The 21,413-nt window shown below is 46.0% G+C and overlaps 1 protein-coding gene across 1 annotated transcript; it reads right to left on the bottom strand.

The window, feature by feature from the left end:
- Positions 1-493: 493 nt before the first annotated feature.
- On the bottom strand, positions 494-14,187 carry LOC141102627 (5-aminolevulinate synthase, non-specific, mitochondrial-like; the record flags this gene model as incomplete). Its single annotated transcript, XM_073591536.1, is given in 4 exon segments — positions 494-640; positions 5,765-5,962; positions 10,722-10,931; positions 14,075-14,187. Coding segments are annotated over 3 exon segments (541 nt in total), but the record flags the coding sequence as incomplete, so codon positions are not given.
- Between the last annotated feature and the right edge of the window lie 7,226 nt (positions 14,188-21,413).

The raw sequence follows: 21,413 nt of genomic DNA on the forward strand, positions 1-21,413 counted from the left end.
GCAATTTTCTTTTATAAAAGCAATGAGAGGGGCTGATTAGCCGCTGGATCACTTTCAGAATCAGTGGGAGGGTTACCCCCCCCCCCCAATGCTCACCATGATCCAGGGAAGAAAGAAAGAAAGAAAGAAAGAAAGAAAGAAAGAAAGAAAGAAAGAAAGAAAATGTTTGGGGGGTTCAAAGTGAGTTTCTACTTGAATAGGCCCGGTCCTTGGAGTAATACATTGTAACTTTTCTTTTTTGTATGGTTACATTGTATTTACTGTGTCACCAGTTAAAGGCACAGACCACAATAAAACCAATGTCAGAAGTCCTATCCCCCTCCATGCTTTGGTTTCTGTCTACCATTAAAAGGGAATTCATCACTTCCTGTCCCGACGGGCAGAGTAGCCAATATGGGCCCAGACAGCAAAGTCTCTACCCTTCCCCCGCTCTATCCAATACAAATTTGGCTTTAAAAAAAAAAAAAAAAAAAGACCAAAAAAAGAGATTTACATTTCGGCATGTTGTCCTGGAGGAGATGGGACACCAGCTCGGGTTTCTGGTGACGAACGCTCTCCTGGAATTTTTGCAGCACTCCCATCTTCTTCAGAGGTGACGCGCTCTCCATCGCGGGCTCCACCACCGGCGAGCGGTCCAGATCTGAAAAACACAAAGTATGAAAACGTCCATGAATAAATATGGCATCTCACAATATAGAGTAACAGGATTAGTTCTCAGGAAAGCTCCACCTCTTATTCTGAAGCCATCCTAGATCCCAGTCAGTGACTTTGCCTAGGCTCAAATGAGATCAGTATGCTGCAGGCAGGACGAAGCATTTCCTCAGTCCCCCCTCCCCCCAGTGATCAGACTGTACATTCTAACTTTGTGGAAGTAGAAGGAAGCATTTCCTCAAAGTTACAATGTACAGTCTGATCACTGGGGGGGGGGGGGGGGGGGGGGAGACGGAGGAAATACGTTGTTTTCCTTTTACAAAGTTACAACGTACATATTGGTGGGGAAGCTTAAAATGAGCAGCAGCAGGGAGATACTTCCTCGACGCTGTACGTTAGGATAGACCATGCGAAGCGCATGAAGGTGCCACACTACCTAGAGAAAGGCGTTTTGTTAGTCCCACGAAACTAACCCCTTCCGTGGTAGAAACTGGGAATTTTAGAAGCACCCAGCAACCTCAGTACCAGAGGTAGATCCCAACACACTGCTCCCAACCTGCCTAGTCAAAAATAAGTCTTCAGAGACAGGACAAGGACTGAACCAATCCTAATGGCCCTGGACATGGAAAGCACTCTATAGCCATTTTTAAGGCCACAGCATTAGCCCCTTCCATGGTGAAAGCTGGCAGCAATATGGCGACCTCCATACTTGAGGTAGCTCCCAACATTCAACCAAACCAGCTTTCTCAAAGGGAGTCTTCAGGAGGCAGGGTCATAGGAGCTTTGGACCTGGAAAGTGCTTGATGGCCAACATCTGGAAAGTAGCTTAGGTCCTCATTCCCAAGGGTCACCTTCAGGCTATCCTCCCCTGCAATGTCCAATGGGGTCTGAACGCAGCACTCCAGGTAAAGGATGGACACTTTAGATAACTATGATCAAAGGGAGGCAAAGCTCTGACACAAATGTAGAGAAAAGAGTCTTGGTTGAAGAAGAAAAAAAATTCTTAAGAGTAGGAAAGGAGAAAGCAAATATATGTTGGACTTTCACAAAGCAGATGAGCATGTCCATCCTCCTAGGACACTAGTAAAAACTAGGGGAGTAGGAGGGAGGAGATCTCCTGGGTTGGCCCAGAGGTTTTGGATAACCCAACCTGTAGGTGGCAGCATAAAAACCATAATATAATAGACTTCCTGGCTTATACTGCAGGGGGGCACACGGCTGGACCAGGATTTTTTTTGTCATCACATGCACTTGTCATCACAGTTTGGACGGGATTTAACAGCGCTGTATTTTTATCTTTGCTGCAATATTAATTCATTAAATTTTGTAATCTGGTTCACACTATGTAGAGCGTAGGTTACCGGTTTCCTTTTGGTCAACAACTGCTTGAAGGGGTTGTCCCTCAGAAGGCGCGGTGCCCGCGGAGGGGGATGTCCCTCAGAAGGCGCGGTGCCCGCGGAGGGGGGATGTCCCTCAGAAGGCGCGGTGCCCGCGGAGGGGGATGTCCCTCAGAAGGCGCGGTGCCCGCGGAGGGGGGATGTCCCTCAGAAGGCGTGGTGCCCGCGGAGGGGGGATGTCCCTCAGAAGGCGTGGTGCCCGCGGAGGGGGGATGTCCCTCAGAAGGCGTGGTGCCCGCGGAGGGGGGATGTCCCTCAGAAGGCGCGGTGCCCGCGGAGGGGGGATGTCCCTCAGAAGGCGCGGTGCCCGCGGAGGGGGATGTCCCTCAGAAGGCGGGTTGCCCGCGGAGGGGGATGTCCCTCAGAAGGCGGGTTGCCCGCGGAGGGGGATGTCCCTCAGAAGGCGGGTTGCCCGCGGAGGGGGATGTCCCTCAGAAGGCGGGTTGCCCGCGGAGGGGGATGTCCCTCAGAAGGCGGGTTGCCCGCGGAGGGGGATGTCCCTCAGAAGGCGTGGTGCTCAAAGAAGGGGTTGTCCCTCAGAAGGCGTGGTGCCCGGGGAAGGGGTTGTCCCTCAGAAGGCGTGGTGCCCGGGGAAGGGGTTGTCCCTCAGAAGGCGTGGTGCCCGGGGAAGGGGTTGTCCCTCAGAAGGCGTGGTGCCCGGGGAAGGGGTTGTCCCTCAGAAGGCGTGGTGCCCGGGGAAGGGGTTGTCCCTCAGAAGGCGTGTTGCCCGGGGAAGGGGTTGTCCCTCAGAAGGCGTGGTGCCCGGGGAAGGGGTTGTCCCTCAGAAGGCGTGGTGCCCGGGGAGGGGGTTGTCCCTCAGAAGGCGTGGTGCCCGGGGAGGGGGTTGTCCCTCAGAAGGCGTGGTGCCTTATGGGTCCCCTCCATTCTAAGGTCCACCAGACATCTGTTGGCGTGATAATATTTGATCTGCTACCAAGTGATGTGCCCTACCAATTGTCAAGGAACCTCTTTATATGCGTTAAATGACCGATTAACTTAGGAGGTAATTTTTTTTGGTGGTCTCCAAATATTTATTCCTGGTGACAGTTTGCCCTAATGGTGGTGGATACACTCATTCATGGTACTTTACAGTGGAGAAACAAGCTCAGCATAAGGACTTCCTAATTTGCCTTCTTTGGTTATGGAAATTCACCATATTTGGGTTTAGCTCAGCACTGTTTTTTTTACCAGACAAGTTTGTGAGGACAGATTTGAGGGACGTGCGTCAACTCTGCAGGACCTTTTCTACCTAAATAAACCCTAGCATTACCCCAGCTTTGGTTTCCTGCTGTGCAATGAAACTGAAGCCAATTTTATGCAACATATATGTCCCAACCGCCCATATATAAACGACTTCCTCCTGTGCTCAGCCATATTGAAAAACAGCAGTTAGGAAATCCTGACCACACCGTTCCTCCCTGTGGACCCCCATGGGGCTACAACAATGGATTTACATTCCTTACTGATGGGAGACAAGCGGACAATCCACTCACATGTAATGTATAGATTTCTAAAAGTAACCATGGAAGAACCTGAACAACAAGGTGGTTTCATTATTTCTAAACAAACAAATGACTAAAAGACAAATCATGAGATTTGACATCATGCTGTTGGAAATTCCAATTCTACGACACGACATTCATCAGTCATAGACGTGCCACAACAAAAGTGAAGGATTACATGGATGTCTAGGACTTCCATCATCGGCGTCAGAGGTAGAATTTCCAACCCACAATCTACATATAAACATGTTATTATATAAATCAGGAAGAGAAATCTTCCCAAAAGAAGAGACAATATGCAATGCAAGTCTACAGGGGTCCTACTCTTCACCGCTCTATCCAAAAGGGTTGATGGACAAAGCCTCACACCCTTGTGGCCAACTCTCTATCAAGAGCCTCTGGTTTTATAGACCAGATACATTCTAAATATAGAACCATTTATCCAACTGTCCATCAGAGCCTCTGGGTTTATAGACCGAATATATACCGAAGCAATTTTCAGGACCCTGGCCCTACACTTCCAGCTTTCTTGCCTTGGCAAGAAAGATGTTCCCCCTTATTGAAGCCTCCTCAGATACTCACACAGCCCAGGCAGCTTGAAGGCCCACCTCCACCATACCGCGCATACAATGTACCATCATGGGGTGGCTACAAGAACCAGGAAGAGACAGCTGGCCCCCTGATGGCATAAGAGAAGACGGTAGCAAGGAGGAGGGGTGGATTACATCAGACAATGCTGAATTTTCTGGGCTTGTGATTGTTTTATCTGAGGACAAACCAAAAAAAAAAAAAAAAAAAAAAAAAAAAAAAAAAAAAAGGAAGTACAGCGAAGTTTCCATTTAAACTAGTAATGGATTTGCATCCCACACCTGTGCTATCTACCATGGGTTCTGGATGTACAGAAGACAGGAGATATAAAAAGGGATGCTTTGCATGGTACCGTTATCCAGACACAATAATTAATAAGAGAGAGAGAGAGAGAAAGAATGAGAGAGAGAAAGAGAGAGAGAAAGAGAGAGAGAAAGAGAGAGAGAAAGAGAGAGAGAAAGAGAGAATGAGAGAGAGAATGAGAGAGAGAATGAGAGAGAGAATGAGAGAGAGAATGAGAGAGAGAATGAGAGAGAGAATGAGAGAGAGAATGAGAGAGAGAATGAGAGAGAGAATATGAGAGAGAATATGAGAGAGAATATGAGAGAGAATGAGAGAGAGAATGAGAGAGAGAATGAGAGAGAGAATGAGAGAGAGAATGAGAGAGAGAGAATGAGAGAGAGAGAGAGAGAGAGAGAGAGAGAGAGAGAGAGAGATGAGAGAGAGAGAGAGAGAGAGAGAGAGAGAGAGAGAGAGAGAGAGAGAGAGAATGTTTGGGGGGTTCAACGTGAGTTTCTACTTGAATAGGCCCGGTCCTTGGAGTAACACAGTGTAACTTTTCTTTTTTGTATGGTTACATTGTATTTTACTGTCACCAGTTAAAGGCACAGACCACAATAAAACCAATGTCAGAAGTCCTATCCCCCTCCATGCTTTGCTAGAGAGTGAGAATATAAACTTTTTTTGGGGTATATGTGATGGAATGAGACAGGTGAATTGTTTTGTACTTCAAAAGGTTGGACTGGCTCCCCCCCCCCCCCACACAATTTTTTGGAGGACTTTTTAAAATTTCTCTCCCCCCCCCCGGTTTATACAGTAGACTGGATGCATCCTAAATATAGAGCCATTTATCCAACTCTCCATCCAGAGCCTCTGGTTTACATCAGACAATGCTGAATTCTCTGGGCTTGTGATTGTGATATCTGAGGACAAACCAGTGGACAAGGTAAAGAAGAATAAAATGTACGGCAAACTTTCCATTTAAACTAGTAATGGGTTCACATCCCATACCTGAGCTATCTACCATGGGTTCTGGATGACGGGAGATTTAAAAAAGGGATACCTTGCATGGCCCCGCTATCTAGACACAATAAATAATAGTATAAATAAAAAAAAAAAAAAAAAGTATATGTGTGTAATATATATATATATATTATATTTTACATTTTTTGGGGGGGGATATGTGATGGAACGAGACAGGTGAATATTTTTTGTACTTCAAAAGGTTGGACTGGCTCTCCCCCCAATTGTTTGGAGGACTTTTTAAATCCCCCCCCATATCTGAGTTTGACCCTCAGTTTATAAAAGGAGGAAGTTATTTTTCATCCTCCCGGGATCAGGACTCACCTTTCCTCAAGCTCTGCATCTCCTGCACGTCCTCCTGTAACGCAAGACTGGCCTTGCGGAACACGCTGCTGCTCTCCTGACTCAGCTGGGCGGCCAGGAAGGGACACTTGGAGGGACTCTGACCGCTGGAGACGGCGACATGGTCCACCGGTATCTGGAGGGCCGAGGACTTCTCTGGAGCCGCCACGTTCTGAACACCTGAGGATGACAGGCAGGGAAACAAAGTCAGTGCGGCCGCTCAGGCTGGAAGGAAGATAGAGGATTATATAAAGAACAAAACGCAGCAGAAAAAACACAAAAAACACAACTCTCAGGCAAATATTATATATATATATATATACACACACACACACACAATTATCATCGGTTTTCTCTCGTAGTGATTGTGTCCTTCGACTCCCAAGACATTCAGTTTGGCCTCATTTTCAGGTAGTTGCGTCAGAAAAAAAAAAAAACTCCCTTTTATCAGTTGCACAATCCATGTGTCGGGGAGGTGAAGGGAGTTAGTGGAGGTGAGCCCAGTTCTCAGGTTCTGTACAAAAGTTAATATTTGATTTCAGTTTATTCTCATTTTCTAGATGGAGTGTACATTCCGGTTTTTGCCTCTTTAAATGGCGGTCCGGCGCAGTGTGACCGCACGCAACTCGCACGTGTCTACATTCCTGAGACGAGGGGATAGATATATATATATATATATATATATATATATATATATATATATATTTTTTTTTTTTTTTTTCTATGGAGGTCAAGACAGAAAAGGCAAAGACCCAGCACCCCCCCCTGAGATGGTCGGCACCGGTGAGGGTCCTCAGGGAGGTCACATCATTGGAGTGGAACTTTTTTATAATTTAAACAAAAATTGTTTCTGAAAAAGTCTTGAATTTTTTCTTTTTTTTTTTTTATAGAGAAGGGCCCTTGTACGGTTTTTGGACGCAGTCCTCTGCAGAGGCCTGACCACCCCCTCCACCCAAATCATGCTCCCTTCCAATTGGAGAGCTCTAGATAACTCAACATGTGCTGCATTAGACCTCTGCAGAGAGTCCACTGCTTCCACACACAGAGTGCAGCACGCCGGCAGGGGACAGGCTTTCCTACTCAGGCTGTGGCCGCTTTTCTAAAGAAAATGAACTGGAAGACCTTGTCCGGGTAGGGATGTGTCTACACCACCTGGTCTTCTATTCCACGCGGAGCAATCAGCCGACATTTCCAGATTTCTAAACCCTCCCCTCCAGAATGTAGACAAAACACCAACCGCTCTCATGGGGGGGGGTCACATGATGCCAGTCAGGCATTTAAAAGAGGCGGAACCGGAATCTCGAGGATCTGGAGAGGAATAAACTCAAATCAAATATTAACTGAGAAGTTCTAAAGAGAACGCCAAGAACCCGGCTCACCTCTGAACCCCCCCGACACAGCGATCGGCATCCATAACAGATTTTGGCACAAGTAACCAAAAACGAGGCCAAAAATGAATTCCCTGGAGTCTTTGCAGATCAGACGGGAGAGCGGCCTCCGGAGTCTGGGGATCAGGAGGGGTGAAGTGATGACACAGGTGAGGAGGGGTCAGGTGTACCTGTGACTGGGCGTGACCTCACCTCTCCTCCAGTCACACAGGTAATACAGGGCAACCAGAAAAACTCACCTCACCTCCGAAAACACCGGATCATAGAATACCGCACTCCACCGGGCCTCATACCAAGGATCTCCAACACCGGATCATAGAACACCGCACTCCTCCACCGGGCCTCATACCAAGGATCTCCAACACCGGATCATAGAATACCACACTCCTCCACCGGGCCTCATACCAAGGATCTCCAACACCGGATCATAGAATACCGCACTCCTCCACGGGCCTCATACCAAGGATCTCCAACACCGGATCATAGAACACCGCACTCCTCCACCGGGCCTCATACCAAGGATCTCCAACACCGGATCATAGAATACCACACTCCTCCACCGGGCCTCATACCAAGGATCTCCAACACCGGATCATAGAATACCACACTCCTCCACCGGGCCTCATACCAAGGATCTCCAACACCGGATCATAGAATACCGCACTCCTCCACGGGCCTCATACAAGGATCTCCAACACCGGATCATAGAACACCGCACTCCTCCACCGGGCCTCATACCAAGGATCTCCAACACCGGATCATTAGAACACCGCACTCCTCCACCGGGCCTCATACCAAGGATCTCCAACACCGGATCATAGAACACCGCACTCCTCCACCGGGCCTCATACCAAGGATCTCCAACACCGGATCATAGAACACCGCACTCCTCCACGGCCTCATACCAAGGATCTCCAACACCGGATCATAGAACACCGCACTCCTCCACCGGGCCTCATACCAAGGATCTCCAACACCGGATCATAGAATACTACACTCCTCCACGGGCCTCATACCAAGGATCTCCAACACCGGATCATAGAATACCGCACTCCTCACGGGCCTCATACCAAGGATCTCCAACACCGGATCATAGAAACACCGCACTCCTCCACCGGGCCTCATACCAAGGATCTCCAACACCGGATCATAGAACACCGCACTCCTCCACCGGGCCTCATACCAAGGATCTCCAACACCGGATCATAGAATACCACACTCCTCCACGGGCCTCATACCCAAGGATCTCCAACACTGGATCATAGAACACCGCACTCCTCCACCGGGCCTCATACCAAGGATCTCCAACACCGGATCATAGAATACCGCACTCCCCCACCACGCCGGATCTTTGACAACACCGGATCATAGAATACCGCACCCCTTCACCGGGCCAACAACACCAGATCATAGAATACCGCACTCCTCCACCGGGCCTCATACCAAGGATCTCCAACACCGGATCATAGAATACAGCACTCCTCCACGTGCAACAACACCGGATCATAGAATACCGCACTCCTCCACCGTGCCAACAACACCAGAACATAGAATACTGCACTCCTCCACCACGCCGGATCTCCAACAAAACCAGATCATAGAATACGGCATTTCTACACCGCGCCTCATACCAAGGATCTCCAACATCTGACCATAGATACCGCATTTCCTCCACCGCGCCTCTCCAAGGTTCTCCAACAACAATGGATCATAGATTACCAGAGACCCCCCTTCCCACAACAGACACAGGGGTCCATCCAATTACCATAGATCCCCCCTTCCCACAAACAAAGTTGACCCCATGGATCTACGCCACTACCATAGATCCCTTCCCCCACACACATAAGAGGTTGCGCTCTATTACTATAACCCCATCCCAAACATGATGTCTGTCCAACTACCATAGATCCCCCCCCCCCCCCCCCCCCCACAAACATGAGATTGGGTCCCATTACTATAGATCCCCCAACAGGACATGGGGTGCTAAGCCACTACCATAGACTACCTTCCCCCACAGACATGAGCTTGTGCCTCATTACCATTACATCCCTGAACAGCTGCCTTGATGCCCAACCTCAGCCCCTTCCTCCGCCCGGCTCCTGTACTACTTATCAGATCTGAAGTATATGAATATGTGTGTGAAAAGTCGCAGCGTTCCTTCACAAGTGAAGACAGGAAAGATCTGGAACATTCCTCTGGCTGATGGGCACCGGGAACAGTTCACAGGCAGAGAAGGAGCGAACGGTCACATGACCGCGGCTCGCCAAGCACCGGCCTCCGCATAAGAGGAATTCTGAATGGATGCCAGAGAGACCCCCTCCCACCCCCGCACACACACAGGTGAGCTCGGGGGAGGGGAGTGCAGAAGGTATTTACAAATATAAAAGAAAAAAAAAAAAAAAAAAAGGCGTAAACGTCTCACATTTCCTTCTTGTGACACAAAGCAAAATAACAACAAAAAAAATAAAATAATAAAAATTGAAAATAATAATGAAAAAACCCCACAGGAGCACAAGAGGAGAAAAGCTTAGGGGAGGAAGGAGTTAATTAGGGCTGATTAGCGATAACGAAGGCTCTGTTCACATCTCTGCAACTCCAAAGTCGTGCGACTTTTACACTCTCTGGCTCTCAAGTCGCATCAAAGTACGGCAGGAACCTTTCCAAAGTCGAGATCGGGTTCCCTTGAAAATAGGATGCGACTTTGAAAGGTTGCACAAGTGTGAACAGCGCCTAAGGGGTTAATAAATGGATACATCGGAATACGTTGTATTCATTTGGACTGGTCGGGTTCCTCCTGCGGATGTCACATACAGATGGCGATCACCCCTCCGATCTCCATAGAAATACCAGGAGACATTGTTACATTGTGATCACCGGAGATACTGGAAGACATCTGGATGTGTCACTTTATATTGAAGACATCGGCTCCCGCTGTGCGCGACGCCGTCCTCAGCGCCGTGTCCACACCCAGCAAAGCGACCATTCACACCCAAGTGTCTCCAGGAAAGCCAGCAATGCACACTTGTGGTGTTAGTCATTGTTAATGGCACTCCAAAGGCAGCAAGCAGAAAAACCCACGTCCAAAACACGACACTCAACACCAAAAAGGTGCCGGAGATTCTTTGGCGTGTTATGTAGGGCAGCACATTGGAATAGAAGAATACATCCAAAGGCGCACACTCACCCGAAGGCAAAGGCGCACACTCACCCGAAGATACGCACACACACACACACACACACACACACACACACACACACACACACACACACACTCACCCGAAGGCGCACACACACACTCACCCGAAGGCGCACACGCACTCACCCGAAGGCGCACACGCACTCACCCGAAGGCGCACACGCACTCACCCGAAGGCGCACACGCACTCACCCGAAGGCGCACACGCACTCACCCGAAGGCGCACACGCACTCACCCGAAGGCGCACACCGCACTCACCCGAAGGCGCACACGCACTCACCCGAAGGCGCACACGCACTCACCCGAAGGCGCACACACAACTGAGCACGGGGCGGGCAGATTAGCTCCTCTTACCTTTGTCCCCGGAGGACGTCTCCCGAGTCTCCTGGTGGCAGGCAGCGGAGGTGCTGAGCTGGGCGCTGGCCAAGGGCCGGGGGCCCATCATGACGGGGCAGCTCTGGGCGTAGGTGATCAGAGATTTCCCAGCTTTCTGCAGGAAGGTCTGAGACACCCGGGACAGGAACGGGCAACGACGCACGATGGTCTCCATACTGGTCAGTGAGTCTGTTGGAGAGAAAATAAAAAATACACAATGAGGATAAATTCCCCCAAAACACCCGAGAACCCAGATCATCACCCACCAATCAGATAGCGGAGATCTACTGGGGGCCGTCTATAAAAGGTCATCACCCATAGAGTGTGATCACCCCAAAATCCAACAATCTTCACTACTGATCAATCTGTGCATCCCCCTCCCATCCTCTATAGGAGGACTACAAGTCCCATCCTCCCCCCTCCCAGCCTCTATAGGAGGACTACAAGTCCCATCATCCACCCCTCTCAGCCTCTATAGGAGGACTACAAGTCCCATCCTACACCCTCCCATCCTCTATAGGAGGACTACAATTCCCACCCACCCCTCCATCCTCTATAGGAGAACTACAAGTCTCATCCTCCCCCCTCCCAGCCTCTATAGGAGGACTACAAGTCTCATCCTCCCCCCTCCCCATCCTCTATAGGAGGACTACAAGTCCCATCCTCCCCCCTCCCATCCTCTATAGGAAGACTACAAGTCCCATCCTCCCCCCTCCCATCCTCTATAGGAAGACTACAAGTCCCATCCTCCCCCTCCCATCCTCTATAGGAGGACTACAAGTCCCATCCTCCCCCTCCCATCCTCTATAGGAGGACTACATGTCCCATCACCCCCCCTCCCATCCTCTATAGGAGGACTACAAGGCCCATCATCCACCCCTCTCAGCCTCTATAGGAGGACTACAAGTCCCATCCTCCCCCCCTCCCACTCCTCTATAGGAGGACTACAAGTCCATCATCCCCCTCCCATCCTCTATAGGAGGACTACAAGTCCCATCCTCCCCCCTCCCATCCTCTATAGGAAGACTACAAGTCCCATCCTCCCCCTCCCATCCTCTATAGGAGGACTACAAGTCCCATCCTCCCCCTCCCATCCTCTATAGGAGAACTACAAGTCTCATCCTCCCCCCTCCCAGCCTCTATAGGAGGACTACAAGTCTCATCCTCCCCCCTCCCATCCTCTATAGGAGGACTACAAGTCCCATCCTCCCCCTCCCATCCTCTATAGGAAGACTACAAGTCCCATCCTCCCCCCCCTCCCATCCTCTATAGGAGGACTACAAGTCCCATCCTCCCCCCTCCCATCCTCTATAGGAGGACTACAATTCCCACCCACCCCTCCCATCCTCTATAGGAGAACTACAAGTCTCATCCTCCCCCCCTCCCAGTCTCTATAGGAGGACTACAAGTCTCATCCTCCCCCCTCCCATCCTCTATAGGAGGACTACAAGTCCCATCCTCCCCCCTCCCATCCTCTATAGGAGGACTACATGTCCCATCACCCCACCCCTCCCCATCCTCTATAGGAGGACTACAAGTCCCATCCTCCCCCCCTCCCATCCTCTATAGGAAGACTACAAGTCCCATCCTCCCCCCTCCCATCCTCTATAGGAAGACTACAAGTCCCATCCTCCCCCCTCCCATCCTCTATAGGAAGACTACAAGTCCCATCCTCCCCCCCTCCCATCCTCTATAGGAGGACTACCAAGTCCCATCCTCCCCCCTCCCATCCTCTATAGGAAGACTACAATTCCCACCCACCCCTCCCATCCTCTATAGGAGGACTACAAGTCCCATCCTCCCCCTCCCATCCTCTATAGGAGGACTACAAGTCCCATCACCCCCCCTCCCATCCTCTATAGGAGGACTACAAGGCCCATCATCCACCCCTCTCAGCCTCTATAGGAGGACTACAAGTCCCCATCCTCCCCCCTCCCATCCTCTATAGGAGGACTACAAGTCCCATCATCCCCCCTCCCATCCTCTATAGGAAGACTACAAGTCCCATCCTCCCCCTCCCATCCTCTATAGGAGGACTACAAGTCCCATCCTCCCCCCTCCCATCCTCTATAGGAGGACTACAATACTACAATTCCCACCCACCCCTCCCATCCTCTATAGGAGAACTACAAGTCTCATCCTCCCCCCTCCCAGCCTCTATAGGAGGACTACAAGTCCCATCCTCCCCCTCCCATCCTCTATAGGAAGACTACAAGTCCCATCCTCCCCCCTCCCATCCTCTATAGGAGGACTACAAGTCCCATCCTCCCCCCCTCCCATCCTCTATAGGAGGACTACATGTCCCATCACCACCCCCTCCCATCCTCTATAGGAGGACTACAAGTCCCATCCTCCCCCCTCCCATCCTCTATAGGAAGACTACAAGTCCCATCCTCCCCCCTTCCCATCCTCTATAGGAAGACTACAAGTCCCATCCTCCCCCCCTCCCATCCTCTATAGGAAGACTACAAGTCCCATCCTCCCCCCCTCCCATCCTCTATAGGAGGACTACAAGTCCCATCCTCCCCCTCCATCCTCTATAGGAGGACTACAAGTCTCATCCTCCCCCCTCCCATCCTCTATAGGAGGACTACAAGTCCCATCCTCCCCCTCCCATCCTCTATAGGAGGACTACAAGGCCCATCATCCACCCCTCTCAGCCTCTATAGGAGGACTACAAGTCCCATCCTCCCCCCCTCCCATCCTCTATAGGAGGACTACAAGTTCCATCATCCCCCTCCCATCCTCTATAGGAGGACTACAAGTCCCATCATCCACCCACCTCAGCCTCTATAGGAGGACTACAAGTCCCATCATCCACCCCTCCCAGCCTCTATAGGAGGACTACAAGTCCCATCATCCCCCCCTCCCAGCCTCTATAGGAGGACTACAAGTCCCATCATCCACCCACCTCAGCCTCTATAGGAGGACTACAAGTCCCATCATCCACCCCTCCCAGCCTCTATAGGAGGACTACAAGTCCCATCATCCCCCCCTCCCATCCTCTATAGGAGGACTACAAGTCCCATCATCCCCCTCCCATCCTCTATAGGAGGACTACAAGTCCCATCATCCCCCCCCTCCCATCCTCTATAGGAGGACTACAAGTCCCATCATCCCCCCTCCCAGCCTCTATAGGAGGACTACAAGTCCCATCATCCCCCCTCCCAGCCTCTATAGGAGGACTACAAGTCCCATCATCCCCCCTCCCAGCCTCTATAGGAGGACTACAAGTCCATCATCCCCCCTCCCAGCCCTCTATAGGAGGCCCCCTCCCCCGCTCCTCACCTCTCTCTCTCTCGGTCTCTCTCGGTGTTCTCCGGCAATGTCACCTGTTAATGAATCCTCTCCCGGTGTCCTCACCGAGTCTTCCCTTCGCTCCGACCGCCTATTGGTCCGTCACATCGTCCTGCCCCCTCCTCCAACCAATCCCCGCCGCCCCCGTCCCTGACTGACGTCCCCTCCCACCAATCCCTCCCCGCCGCCCATCCGCCCAACCCCAGCCTGGGAACCCGCTGACGTCAGCCACTTCCGCCACACCCCCTTCTCCTTCATTCCGGGAGCTTAAAGGGCAACACCTGGAATGTCAGAGCGGCCATGTGTGATCCCAGCTGGGGGAAGGCTGGAATGTGCACAAAAAGCGCTAAAATGTGGAAAATACAACCAAATATGACAAAAAAAGTCCTCAGAACCTGAAAATATGCAAGAAAAAGCTAAAAAAAATGATCAACATACGTCCAAAAAGAGCTAAAATGATCAAAATATGTCAAAAAAGAGCAAAAACTCTGGAAATACGCACAGAAAGCACAAAAATGCTGAAAATATACACAGAGATGCAAAAAACACTTGAAATATGAACAAACTTTCAAAATACACCCAAAAATGCTTGAAATGTGTTTTAAAAAAGCGCAAAAATAATAAAAAATGCCTCCAAATATACTCAAAATATGCCCAATGAGTTCAACAATGCTGAAAATATGCAAAAAAAACTTAAACAAATGATCAACATACGCCCAAAAAGCGCTAAAACTATCAAAATATGTCAGTAAAAGAGCAAAAAAATGCTTGAAATACCCCCCAAAACTGCACAAATGTTCAAAGTATGTCTAAAAAAAAAAAGTGTAAACAAATGCTGAAAATACACACAAAAAGCGCAGGAATGCTCAAATTTTGCACAAAAAAAGTGCAACATGCTCAAAATACATCTAAAAAGTGCAAACGATGCTTTAAATACACTAAAATGTATGCAAATGGGGAAAAAAAATGCAAAATTGCTAGAAATATGCACACAAAAAGCACAAAAATCATCAAAATACATCCAAAAAAAAGCTCAAAATACACCCAAAAATGCTTGAAATATGCACAAAAACACAAAATACATCCAAAAAAATGCTCACAATATGCCAAATAAGTCCAACAATGCTGAAAATATGCAAACAAAAAACAAAAACAAAATAAAAACCCAAATGATCAACAAAAATCTCTAAAATTATCCAAAATATGTCAGTAAAAGAGCAAAAGTGCCTGAAATATGCACAGAAAGCACAAACATGCTAAAAATACCCCCAAAAACTGCACAAATGTCCAAAGTATGTCTAAAAAAAAAAAGTGCAAACAAATGCTGAAAATACACACAAAAAGCGCAGAAATGCTCAAATTATGCCCACAAAACTGCAAAATGTTCAAAATACATCTAAAAAGTGCAAAAAATGCTTGAAATACACAAAAAAGTATACAAATGGGGAAAAAATGCAAAATTGGTAGAAATTTGCACACAAAAAGCACAAAAAAGCTCAAAATACATCCAAAAATGCAACAATGCTGAAAATACACACAAATGCTTGAAATATGCACAAAAACACTAAATACATCCAAAAAAAAACCACTCAAAATACACCCAACAAAGTGTAAAGGTTCTGAAAATATGTATTAAAAAAAAAGGACAAAAATACATCCAAAAAATGTGCAAAAATACACAAAATATGCAAAAAAAGGGCATCAATGCTCATAATACGCAAAGTGCAACAGTACAAGGCTGAAAATATGCAAGAAAGCTCAAAAATGATCAAAATACACACAGAAATTTGCAAAAATGTTCAAAGTATGTCTAAAAAAAAAAAAAAAAAAAAAAGTGCAAACAAATGCTTGAAATACACATAAAAAATTAAAAAAAGCTGAAAAAATGCAAAGAAGAGCACAGAAATCATCAAAATACATCCAAAAAAGTTCAAAATATCCCCAAAAAGTGCAAAAAAATGCTAAAAAACACACACAGAAAGCAGAAAAATTCTCACATTATGCCCAAAAATGTGCAATATAAAATATGCAAAAAAAGCTAAAAAATGACCAAAATGCGCACAAAAATGTGCAAAAATGCTCCCTGTCAGCAAAAGTATGCAGGCATAGGACACACCCCCTGTCACGCCCCTATTCAAAGGAGAATTGTACAAAAAAGCAAAATATATATATCCACTTCCAGGCCACGCCTTTTCTGGCACTTTATGTTCACATGTACCAATCAGTATTTTTTGGGAGAAAAATGTACTTAGAATCCCCAAACTTTTTTTTTTTTTTTTTTTAAAGCAGAGCCCCTAGAGAATAAAATGGTGGGTTTTGCAATTTTTTTTTTTATGTCACACGGTATTTGTGTTTTTTTGAAAAAAAATTATATTTTTGAAAATTTTTAAGCAAAAAAAACACAAAACATAACCCCATTTTTTGGGTAAAATATAAAAGTTGATGTTACGCCGAGTAAGCAGATACCAAACATGTCACGCTTTTTAAATTGTGCACGCTCGTGCAGCGGTGACAAACCGCGTACATTTTGCTATCCATAGGCGGCGTTTTAAAAGCCTTTTTTTTTAAATTATTATTATTTATTTATTATTCATTTATTTATTATGGCTTTTTTATTATTATTATGTTATTCTTACACTGTTGTGTTATATATAATTTTTTTTTTTTTTTATCACTTTTATTGATGTCAGAAGGAATGTAAACATCCCATTAGGTATGTGACAGGTCCTCTTTATGGAGAGATCCCTCCTCTGCCCTTAAAAGCATTAAAAAGATAAAGATCGGTGAGATTAAATGTTTCTGGTTGTTAAAAGCGGTGCCGATTGCATTCAGGTAACCCGGAAGTGGTGTGAGGTCATCGCTTCCGGGTTTCCGGGTTACTATATCATAGAACCAGAACAAAGTCGTTGTGATCTTTATCTGGCTCTGTGATCAACCGGCGGAAACGAAGCCGACTCTCGTGGGACGGGGGGGGGGATCCCGGTAAAGCCACGGAAGGCAGTGGGGGGGGGGGGAGGGGGAACGTCCCCTCCCGCTGCGTGCAAAAGCAATCCAGCAGCTAGTTAGCCCCTTGGGTTGCTATTACAAGAAAGCCAACCATCGTTTTAAAAACCAGTTCCGGGGGCGATGCCTGCAGCTGCAGATCATCCTGGTATAACCACTTAAAGTCCAGCGATGTACCGGGACAGGACTGGCCGGCAAGTGTTTTTAATATACCCAGTTATAGCCGCACGCTAGAGAGTCAGACCGCTGCCCAATGAGAAGCCAGGGTCTTCAGAGATCTGACACGCCCCTCCCCCCGCCCACCACCCACCACCCAGTACTCCAATCAACAGCGCTGCTCAGGAGCATGAAAACTGCTGATTGGAGCACTGGGCAGGGAGGGTGTGTCAGACCTCTGAGCAGCGGGCTGACTCTCTAGTGTGCGGCTATATCTGGGTGTTTTTACCCCCGCAGCAGCTCAAAGTCAGTAAAAAGTATCAAACCTAATTATTTCTGTACAGACATCCTGATTGCATTACATTAATAATATATAAATAATAAATAAATAGTAATAATACAAATAATAAATAAATAATAATAGATAAATAGTAATGATAAAGTAATAATAAAATAAAAAAAAAAAAATTAATAGAGATAATAAAGTAATAAAAGTAATAATAAAAATAAATAATAATAAATAAATAGAAATAATAAAGGGATACATAATAATAAAAATAATTCAAATTAAATAAATAGTAATAATAAAGTGATGAAGTAATACAAAAAAATACAAATAAATAGTAATGATAAATTGATAAAGTAATAAAAGTAATAAATAATTAATAATAATAATAAATAAATATAAAAAAAATAAACAATACAAATAATAATAAATAAATAGTCATAATAAAGTAATAAAAGTAATAATAAAAATGAATAATAATAATAATAAATAATATGTGTATATTGGGAAAAACTCATAAAATAGGACTTTTAAGGATGTAGGGCTGACCCTGACGTGAGCACACAAGATTGAATAAAAATAATTTATTAAATAGAAATTGTAAAATCACATACAAAGATAATCATATCTCCTAATATAATCAATGGCATAGCATGATATACGAAATAGTGATACGTGTTCCACATGCTTGAAGACAGTTCAAATAAGTAATATCTCCGCTTCTTCAGGGAATGTCACATTATCTCTAATTATCATTGAATAAAAAGAAATACCATTATTATCACGCTATGCTAATTGCTATTACAATAATAAATAATATATTATTTTTATTATTACTTTTATTATGTTATTCTTACTATTTATTTATTTATTTAAAAAAAAAAAATATATATATATATATATATATATATATATATATATATATATATATATATATATATATATATATATATATATATTTTTTTTTTTTTTAAATAAATAAATAAATAGTAAGAATAACATAATAAAAGTAATAATAAAAATAATTAAAATTAAATAAATAGTAATAGTAAAGTGATGAACTAATAATAAAAATAAATACAAATAAACAAATAGTAATAAAGTGATAAAGTAATAAAAGTAATACAAATTATTAATAATAATAATAATGAATAATCATAATAAATAAATAATATAAAAAAATAGTAGTGATAAAGTAATACAAGTAGTAGTAATAATAATGATAATAATACCAGGCCACTCCCAACCACACTCTAGACTTCCTAGTTTGGAGACCACAAAAGGACAGACCCCCCGATTCTTTCCCCCTCCTTGTCTCACTCAATGGCCCTGTGTGACACACTATATAAAAAACATTACCTCGCCTCCACATGGTTGCCCCTGGCACACATTTTCCACAACCCACAATTCCAGCCGGGCATGAACATCGAGGCCTTTAGGTGGTGGCTCGACAAGGGCCTTTACAGAATAGGGCAATTCTTCATTAACTCTGGTCCCATTTCACTTTAATACTGCATCTCTAAATTGGAGATGCCAGCATCAGAAACTTTCCGCTATTACCAAATTATCACACTTTTTGCGGGGGGGGGTCTGGAAAAGCTCGCCAACCCCACTATCGGTTACTCCCTACGAATTCTGGTGCTCCTCAGCCATGGGTGTAAGGGGAGGAATTTCCCTAATATACTCTGCACTAGCGGAGCCCCGGGAGAAAGCGAATTATATGTTGCAATGGGAGCGGGATCTGCAACTCGACTGGGACATGGACACCTGGCATACTTGTGTCTCCCGTTCCTTTAAGGGCATGCTTAGTTCCTCTCTGATGGAGGCGGATCTTAAAGTCATGACCAGGTGGTACCTGGTACCCACCCGGATTACTAAATTTTATCCACATTCATCGCCCCTCTGCTTCAGAGGTTGTGGCCATATAGGTTCCCTACTTCACACATTTTGGGAGTGTCCCAAAATTAGAGGGTTTTGGAATGGAATTTTTTTTATCTCATTCGCAAAACCGCAGGCTTTGCAGTCCAACAAAGCCCCACCATAGCTCTACTAAATGACAACATCCCGAAAGTTCCTAAATTGTCTCGGTCTCTGATTCACTTCATTCTGCTTGGGGCCAAGATTACGCTATAGCTCACGCCTGGAAAAAAAAACCTTCAGTCTCTCTTCGCCAGGCCAAACAGAAAATTTCCTGGATTATGACACAGGAGAAGGTCGCGAGCAGAACTTTAGACACCTCTGATAAATTCAGACCTATTTGGGAGCCCTGGGCGCGTTTCTTGGGCATACCACCTCTTACCTGAATCTGCATAAGGTCTAAGTATCCCCCAGGCTCCTGGTCAGCTCCGGGCCCACCTCTTCTTCCGCGAGGGTTCCTGCTCCTAATCTTCTCCTACCTCTTCCTCTCTTCCCCCACTTTACCCCTCTGTTCTTCCTTCTTCTCCCCCTTTCCTCCTACTGGCTTTTTTCTAAAATCCCACTCAATGTGAGACGCAAAGGTTGAGAGCAATGTACCTTGCAGAACTCTCCTTCACTCTTTATACTTCCATTAATCACATGTTAAGGCTGTACAGTCTAAGAATGGAAAAATCCACAACATAGTGGTTTAGCATGTACCATCTCTAATTTTTGGGGATAGCCCCCTGTATAAGTGATGCTATCTTTTACATTATTGTTGGGCTCATATCATTGTTAATTATTACGAGGTTTTTTTTTTAACGACGGGTGGGCCGTGAGTTCAGGACGGGACCAGGGAAGGTCTTTTTGATCCCCCAGCGCTCCGCTCGGTTGGTCTGCGCACAGCAGGTTCCCGTTTGGGGTGCGTGGCCTACCCTTGAGGAGCCCTGGTACCTGCGAGCTTTAGCTTCCCTATACTGACCTCCGGTTGCCACTATCTAGGAGATCGAGTATTTAGTGATGCCCTTGAGACTATAAGTGTTTGTGCCTTTATTTTGAAGATGACGCTGTGGCAGGTACATGCACACCTTGATTCTAAGGTTATTGACATTGTTGTGTTACCTCGTTTGGTCTCTGCCAACTTGATACCTTTGTACTGTTATTTATTTTCCAATAAACAGTATTTAAAAAATAATAATAATAATAATGATAATAATAATAATAATAATAATAATAATAATAATAATAATAATAATAAATAATATTTTTTTAAAATTACATAAATAGTAACAATAAAGAAATAAAAGTAAAAATAATAATAATAAATAAATAGTAAAAATAAGGCTTCAAATAGGATCAATGTCCTTACAGCTGGCAGTACTAGGGGCCACCTAGATCTCGTTGTGGAGTAACTCAGAGCGGCTCCCATAGCCCACAATGGGCCCTCAGCTGGCTCATTATACTATAAATGGCAGGTTCACCCGTCCACATTCCTCAGGGAGATTAGGAGGGGGGGAGGGGGGACGTATAATGAGCAGTTATTATGGTAAAGGTCTCCTGTAGGTACTTGTGAAGGGTTCAGAGATCAGCTGACACAGGGCTCCTTGTACCCAGATTACAGGAGGAGAAATAATTACAACTAACGAGACTCATTATCCGCCTTCTCATGGCGAGCACCGCCGCGTTCCGTCACGTCAGCAGCAACAGGGGACCGCTGTGCGTTCTGAGGGCCAAACTCCCACAACTACTTCCCATACAGTGACCTATATTCTGATAATTGCTCAACTGACAGGTCATAATAATTGGGATATAGTTTAACCCTTTCCTCTTCCAGCCTTGTACGCCCCCTATGGACCAGAGACTTTTTACATTTCTGCTATGGGCCTGTTGATTCAAAAGGATCTTCCCCCTTCCTAAACCCTGAAACCCCCCCCCCCAGAAAAAAAATATTGTAGTGCTCACCGGCCCGGAGGGGCCGCGGGATACAGACAGGTTCTCACACAAGCACAGTCCCATACACACCGACAATACAA

This window comes from Aquarana catesbeiana, linkage group LG07 (assembly GCF_042186555.1).
Source record: "Aquarana catesbeiana isolate 2022-GZ linkage group LG07, ASM4218655v1, whole genome shotgun sequence".
NCBI lineage: Eukaryota > Metazoa > Chordata > Amphibia > Anura > Ranidae > Aquarana > Aquarana catesbeiana.